The 8,389-nt window shown below is 38.0% G+C and overlaps 1 protein-coding gene across 1 annotated transcript in view; it reads right to left on the reverse strand.

The window, feature by feature from the left end:
* Positions 1-271: 271 nt before the first annotated feature.
* The window catches only part of LOC118741799, a 354,618-nt gene continuing 346,500 nt past the window's right edge, over positions 272-8,389 (reverse strand). The window contains exons 8-10 of the mRNA XM_036473774.1: positions 3,876-4,071; positions 3,099-3,801; positions 272-3,012 (exon numbers count right to left, since the gene is read on the reverse strand). Coding sequence (XP_036329667.1) covers positions 1,716-3,012; positions 3,099-3,801; positions 3,876-4,071 — 2,196 coding nt within the window. The 3' untranslated portion in view covers positions 272-1,715. The remainder of the gene's footprint in view (positions 3,013-3,098; positions 3,802-3,875; positions 4,072-8,389) is intronic.

Genomic DNA, 8,389 nt, shown 5'->3' on the forward strand with positions numbered 1-8,389 from the left:
TAGACGGGCCGATTCCATTTTAAATTATGCACATATTTGCATTTTTACGTTGTTGAGCAGCTCTTGTATTTGTTGTGGTTCTACAATTTTGTTCGAAAAATCTATAATGCATCGCGCGAAAGCTTTCTAGGCCAGCGACAACTTTTTTGTAACTTTTGAATTACCACCCTCTCTTGAATTTAGACAAATTGAGAAGTTACTAAAAGAAATTTAAAATATGGTTTCTAAGTTCCTACCCTCGCATTAACATTTATAAATTTTTTTTTTTTTCCAAGAAGACGATACTTACGCCTACTCGTTTAGTTCACTTATACATTTTTCTCTGAAAACTTAAGCGCCGAAGACTGGAAAGCACATATTTGGCAGATGCTTGACCAAAAGTTTTATATGCAACCCTCATATCAACTCAAAAGCACAATTTTCAAGCAAGAGCTTGCAAAAAGTTGAAGGAAAATCAGCCTAAGCTTTATTAAATAGAAATTACGAAAAATTCTTCCTTCAATATTCAAGATAACGTTTTTAAGTTATTTAAGTGCCTTAGATGATTTCCTTTATGAGCCGGACTACACTTGCCGCTACAGAGCCTTAGCACGACCATCTTCAAACCTAAAGAACACAAAATTTTAAAAGCGCAAATCTGAGTGACAGTCTGGTCTATGCTGCCAGAATGGCTAAGATTTATTTATTTTCAAAGACCCACAGCAGCATCCTCCAAGTACATACATACATATTTGAGGAATTCTTATGCTGTTTTTGCGACAAATTTGTCTCCTAAAATCTCAAAAAAGTATAATTTCGAAGCAGAGAAAATAATAGATTTCACAGAAAAATACCTGTAATATATCGAAGGCTTTCACTCAATCCCTTCTATCAGCAAATTTTTACAAAGTATAGTTTCTGATTTAATAACAAATCTGAGACTTAACTGACTTCGGTCAGCATTAAAACCATTGATGACCGTTAAGTCTTAGGCGTACCTTTCTACTAGAATCTATTTTTTTTTTATTCTAGGTAAGGGCATTGCATACAAGCTGTCGATATCTAAACTTCAGGAAAACCAACTTCCACTTCAAGCTTTCGATCAAAAGTTTTCACATTTCCCTACTTGCTTATTTCCATAATATACACACAACTCCGATTTCCATTAAGTTTTTACTGAGCATTTCATAACAATGCGAAATTATGATTCTCTTTTATTATTATTATTACTCTCTTTGTGGCACACGCAATCAAAATGACAAATAAATCGATAACGTTTGCTCTTTTTTTTTTAAATAAATTAAATAAAATAATTTTAAGTATTTGTTTATTCAAGCGCATTGCTTACTGACCAGTGGCGTCACATGGCGCCCAATTCCAGCTTATAGTATCTATTACATAATTTTGGTCAGCCTGTTCTCTTCCGTTCGTTGCGATCTTCCACCTACAAAGCATTTATACTTCTCCTCGCCTCAGCGGGCAGCGGGTGAAGTTTAAGTGCTTTCGCAGTAGAACAGTCGCAACTTATTCAACCTCTCATTGGCTTTCACATTTTTTTGTTTGCTTTTCTTTTCTTATAAAATTAAATTTTTCCTTTTTTAGTTGCATATTTTCTGTAGACGATTCGCCAGTAAAATCATGTTGAACGCCAGCTAAATTGCAATTTCACAAATTTACATTTAGGTTCAGAAGCTATCTTCTTCCTCATCTTGCTCTTCTAATTCCGGCACTTCTTGTCATACCGTTGAGCCGTTAGTAAATACTTCTGGATCATCGGACCAGCTCACTTCCATCGGTGTGCCATTGAGGCTGTTGATTTTATCCAATAGCAGCACTTCTTCCAGCGACATGTGTGAATTCTTTAGCGACGAGGTCGAACCTGTAGTCGCCGACGATGTAGAGGCTGAGCAAACAATTTCATCAGACGACGCGGAACAACCTTCGTCCTCGGAGTTGGTGCCCGATACCATTGCTTCGCCTGCAGATTCTTGTATCTCATGGAATTTCTTCTTCAGATCATGCACAGATGTATGTGTGGGCAACGATTGCATATCCAGGCGCTCACCCGAATTCAATTTTGATGTGTCGCACGTGATGAGCTTTCGATTGGTTGTGCTTAAAACTGACGTGCGTTGAAAAAGCGAATCATCATGTCCACCAGCCGCCAGTGTGTGCTGCTCCTCAGCGACTTCTGAGCACATCGTAGAAGTACGCGGTCGTACCGCATTCGGATGCGGTGAACTCGAACTCATCGGCTCCTTCCAGTTGATCAACTCCAATTGATGCTGCTTACGTGCACTCGAGTTGGCGTTTTGACGTATTAGCTTCTTGCCACTTTTTGTGCCTACAGAGCCGGTATTAAGAGCGCTTCCACTGGACTGCGCCGGTTCGGTGCCCTTTACACTCACCGATTTGGAGCGTATGCGCGAGTGCGAACGATTACTGAACTCGGTGCGCACATCGCTGGAATGTGGTCGTATCACTGAAGTGGCGGACATTGACTGCGAGAGTGGATTGGGCCCGGCAGTGCTATTGCCATTGCTATATGTTGCTGCACTGCCGACACAGTTCAGTGATGTGTTCATGGCGCTAGCACAACCAGACAATTGACGGCGCGTCGAAGGGCTGCGCTCGACCGAACGGAATGAGCCAGCACGTTTTACCATCTTTGAAGCGGCTGCTTCGGGTGTTTCATCGTCCATTTCAAGCACCCACGATACGGAATCGGGTTTCTCAATTACACCTTTGACGATCGGCGATGTGGGTGGGGAGATGTCGTCCATTTGTATGTTGACCAGCGAGGAGCCGTTCATTAGCTGAGAACGATTCAGTGAACCAAGACTAGATTGAATACTGGCGTTATTGGATTCCATAGCGGAGAGCTCGTGTAATTTAGTTTCAACAATATGTAGCTGTTCGGAGCGCTGTTTGAGCTGCCATTGTAGGGCCTCGTTGTCATAGCTAAGGCGTTTGCGTTTTACCATTTCGTGGTTGTAAGCCTTTTGCTTGTCGTCGAGTTGGCGTAGGAAGTCCCTGTAAAGTAAAGAAAAAAAATAGCAATTAGGTTATTTCAAATTAACGACTGCGTATGCCTCAGTTTTTGGTTTAGCGCTACTTACTTCTCCTTCTCCGATTTAATTTCCAGCTCTGACTTTAGCATCTCGTTGCTTGATTCAAGCAATGATATTCTGCCCTGCAGCACAGCACGTTCTTCGGCATCGCGCAACAGCTCCTCATTCTGTTTGGCCAACTTCGATATCTCTTTCTGCTTCAACTCCAACACGCAATGTAAACTATCCGCTTCACTTTGCAGTCGCGCCAGCTCCGAAGCGCTGGAATTGCGTGGCGAACTAATGCCGCTGCTGCGATCCAAGCTCTCGTTGAAGCTGCGCTGTGATGAACGCAAGACTGAAATTTCATCCTGCGATAGATTCAATTTATCGCGCAGCTCGCGCTCCCTATACTCTTTGGACGTTCGTAACGATTCGAGTTCCTTGGTTAGCGTTTTTATGCGCCCATTCAACTGATTCTCACGTTCGGCGGCAGCTTGTAAGCGCGTAGCGTATGCATTTTCAGTGCTAGTCAGCTTATCACGTAATTTTTGCTCGGAAATCTCCAGCGCGCTGAAACGTTCTTTTAATGTTTTCTCACGTTCTGCGGCTTCCACAAGTTGCTGTTGTTTCTGTGCCAGTTTATTGTCCAATTCCAGTCGATACGAGTCGAGCGTACGCTTTTGTTCCGCAGCTCTTGCCTCCAGTTGTGATTCGAGTGCTGCGACTTTCTCCTGTGCAAAGGCTTGATAATCGGCGAGATTGGCTTGTGCTGTAGAGAAATAAGATTTGAAAAGTTTAGCAAGCCACTCCGCGGAGAAACTGTGCATGTAGGTGGCGAATTACCTTTCTCCATCTCGCAGCGATGCAACGCCTGTAGATCTTCTTCTCGCTGCAGATAATAACCCTCTTTGTCGCATAGCTGATCCTGTAGTTGTGTACAAGTAGATTTTGCTTCATCCAGTAGCTTAAGCGTCGTAGTTAAATAATCTTCAATTTGGTTTTTCTCCGCTTTTACCTTCGGACATGAGAATGCATCCAACTGCGAGAGAAAATCAAAAGATAATTAACTTATTAGTTTTATGTTTCAAATAATTCGACAAATCAATTTATACAGCAGTTACTAAGCTCACCGTTGTCATTTTCATTATATCATCATCATAATCCGCGAATGCATCATAGCTAAGCCTACTTCTTTTCCTTTTACCACCCAATTCAGTGGGATTAAGTAGCTTTTTCTTCTTCTTCATACCCAAAAACCTTCCAAACATTTTTTTTTTTTTTTGTTAGTTAAATATTTAAACAAAAATTCCTTAAAATTTGACAGCTGCTCAAAAATTCACTTCAAACGCTTTGCATTTTCAAAGTATACTAACTAACGCTATGCATGTCCTCGGTCTTATATAGGTGCTCGCTTAGCGACTAAACTCAGCAGGTAAACGTCCTTTGTTAATTACAGTGCGGCTGTTTTGAGAACGTCTTTGGATGTGTACTCAGCCTTTGGCATTCAGCAGGCTGCAGGTACTAAATTTTCTAAATATGCGTTTAGCCAAAATATGGAATGATGGAAGGACAATAGATCGGCGAGACTACCGTCTCGTTTATTAGCGCAGCTGTTTATGGAAATTTGGAATGAAAATACCATGTATGCATAGATGCTGACTACACAAAGTAAGATATTTTCTTACGTGAAGCGAGTTCAAGTTTTAGTCGTCTTATCTACACTTAATGAAAGGCTGGGCACTTTAGGTTGAAGCAAAAAGGAAAAGTTTTTCCTCTGCTGCAGAAAGATTTTTATTTTTGCGTAGTATGCAAAAACTTATCGCTATCGGTGTATCCCAAATATGTAAATGGTGTTAACCGAAAGACGCGTATATACATATGTATGGAAATCTAGATAATAATCAGTTTAATGTGTGAAAGTGGGTGTTTCCATTGTCTGTAGAAATGGAATTATCCGAATAAAATGTATAGGATCATTCGAAGTTCAAAACTGTCTAAAAGTCCTTTTATTTTTGAGAGATAGTAAACTGAATCCTTTATTTCCATAGTGAAATAGTTATTAGGACGAGGTGCAGGCTTAGTTGCAATTTTGGGTTACTTGCATTGGCTGCACCCCAACTTCATTGGAAGTGATTAGTTGAAAGGTTGTTCACACCAGGCGATTTTTGATTTCAACTAAAATTTGCCTGTAAAATCGCCTCATGCGAATACCGTATTATTTTCAAGGCAGAAATACACTCGCAGGATTGCCTTTTTTTGATGTTTTTCGGAAAACGGGCTCGAACCCGGGCCCTGCCGAATGGTGCTGCGCGCTTCTAACCCCCAGCGGCCGCCTTCTATGGTACCGATACTGTCCAATATAGAATTGCACTAACTTTTCAAATTAATCGTATCTTTGAAGTTTCAAAGTTTTTTGAAAAAAATCCTGGGCCAATATTTTTATGAGTCAAATGATTGTTTCGTGCATGATACAAAAAAAGAAGGTAGTTTCAATAAACAACTTTTTGATTAAAAAGCAGATTTTTGACAATTGCTCAATTGTGAAAAATTCGAAGCGGCGTTACCCAATTGTAAGTTTTTTGGTGTGGAAGATTTTATATTCTTAATTTGGGATTATAAATAAAATAGTTGTGTTAATATTTACCTTTTAATAATAATTAATATCTTATCTTAAAAACGTTTAAATTTTACATTAAATTCGATAAAAACTTGCCAAATCATTATTTTAATATTAATACAATTTTAGTGAACATATTTTAAAATTTTTTTAGTGTCCTCATGATCATCTGATTATTTCACAATGTAGTTTTCTATATCGGATACGATGATTCTGATATAATTCAGACACTGAAATTATACATTTCGATCTGTTATTTAATACATATTGTCTTTTTCCATTTAACAGCAAATGGAATTTACTTTGGGATCCATGGGCCGCGAAATTTTTCCAGCAACACATATAGGCCCGTAGTCATAGTCAAAATAAAGTCGACTTTAAAGTTAGTTGCAGCTTTTTTGACAGATATCCCATTGAAAATTATGTCAAAAAGCTGCAACTAACTTTAAAGTCGACTTTATTTTGACTATGACTACGGGCCATTGTTTTCACATGAAGTTTTGAAACACACAAAAGTGAAGTATAAAATAAATAGATAAAAACAAATTTTCAATCAAACTGATTTGTGTAGTTCAGGGGCGTCCTTAGTAAATGTTTTGGAGGCTGTTTTAATATAACCTATCTTATTATATATTTCTTAGCTTTTCTACATTCTGATAAGTTGAGAGAATGAAGTCTAATATTCTTTTTTGGTCAACTACGACGTTTGATTTCATTTTTTGCAATCAATAGTTCATTTCCTTTGAGGAGTCACAATGCCCATACCGGCTATGTCGATTTTTTTGAAATTTCGGACACAAATCTTCCAAGAATGGTTATAGGCTAAAACAAAACCGTTATCTAAAGGGGGTGTGGAACCTCCCATACAAATCGAATTTTTCATAGTGCATATCTCTGGAAGTATTTATGGTAGAGTTCTGGAACTTGGTATGGATATATGTATGTATATGAAGTCAATCTCAAGCTCGTGATAAAATATGGGTTTGTTGGAAAATGCAGCGTGCCACCGTAGAACTTGGAAAAGAGGTAAATGAAATCAATCCCAAACCTATGAAAAATGGGGGTATATGAAAACGATCTCGTAGCCAGCTACGAGAGCTCGCGGTATAAGCCATATAAACTAAAATTCTGGTGATGCATAGATACCTCTGGAAGCATTTACCTAGCATACTGAGATGAGGCATTTTTCCAATGGAAATATGTACAGAAAAACGGGCGCGAAACCTTCTGGAAAGTAACATCATCACAGGGTGTATCCCTAGAACCATGTTAAGCTAAACCTTGAGGGATTACATTCTTGTCAAGACCGACAGGCGTAAGCTGAAATTGCGTCGCAAGATTTACGATCGGCTTGGGTAAGGTTTAACTACTTAACCCCCCTTTGTTTTCGCCGCTACTGAATTCTATAAACTGTCAGCTTTCACACAATTTAAAATGTACATGTGTATTTAAAAATGTCATGAAAATTGTGTTGCTAGCTTCATTTTGCAAAAATGTTGCAAGTTTTTTCACAGCGTGAACAGAATAGTACTTTGCTGAGGAAATGTTGTCGAATTTCACACTTGTTTCACAGAAAGAAGTTTTATATGCAATTTAACAGCTTTTCACGTGAAATAGGAATAAAATACTATGCTTAAGAACAAAGATTTTTAAATCGACAAAAAATTAATAAGAAAATTTGAAGTATTTTAGATTTTGGGTATGGTAGCACGAAATGTCACAATCTGCTTAATTGTCAGGTTGTTAATATGGCGACGGAAAAGTGACAATGGAACTACCTTGTTTTTTGTATCATGGTTTTGTGTGTTTTGAAATTTTTTGGTTTTTGTTGCACCCTGTTGTTTTCTTTCTTCGTAACTAGAAGTGAATATCTGTCGAAGTACTCCCTCGCAGAATAAGTTTATTTTAATGTTATCCAACTATTTAAGTTTACAGATAGGGAAAGTACTTTTAATAATTATTCAATAACTTTATATGAACAGAGAGATATTTTTCGACTGATAAGACTGGCCACAAAAATTATTCGGCAGAGTCAATAAAAGCTGATGCTATAAATTTTTGTACGCGAAATCAGATTCTGACTTTAGAAATTTCAGATTAATTGTAGTTTTTGAGATATTTGGGCTTAAAGGTGTAAAAAAAACGGATTATTAACATACTTTGAACCGTTATATTCTAAAAACAATGCAATATGGAATATTTTTAAGAAAGCTTTAACCCTGTTGTTTTATCCCGAAGGATAAAAGACTTTATGGTAGTATCTATTTTTTTAAAGTCTTTAAAATGCACATTTAAGCCAAAGGTCGAACATTTCCACATAATTCTACTTTATAATTTTTAAAATAACTGTAAAAATTTCATGGTATAACTACTCGCTGTGTAAGTATATTTTTTATACCCGAGCGCACTTGTGCACAAGGGTATATTAATTTTGTTCACATAACGGTTGTTTGTAACAGCCAAAACGAATCGAGATAGATATAGACAAATGTATACATATATGTTCAGAATGAATAGAGAAATCGATTAAGCCATGTCTGTCTGTCCGTCTGTCCGTCCGTCCGTGTACACGATAACTCGAGCAAAATTGAGATATCTCAACGAAATTTGGTATGTAGGTTTCTGTTAATCCAAGGCGAAATGTTAATGGGCGAAATCGGAGAGTAACCACGCCCACTTCCCATATAACGGTAATTTCCAGAAATACGAAAACTGCGATATTTTAGTAACTACTGAAGAT

This window comes from Rhagoletis pomonella, unplaced genomic scaffold (assembly GCF_013731165.1).
Source record: "Rhagoletis pomonella isolate Grant_MI unplaced genomic scaffold, Rhpom_1.0 Rhpom_scaffold_00006, whole genome shotgun sequence".
In the NCBI taxonomy this organism is placed as follows: Eukaryota; Metazoa; Arthropoda; class Insecta; order Diptera; family Tephritidae; genus Rhagoletis; species Rhagoletis pomonella.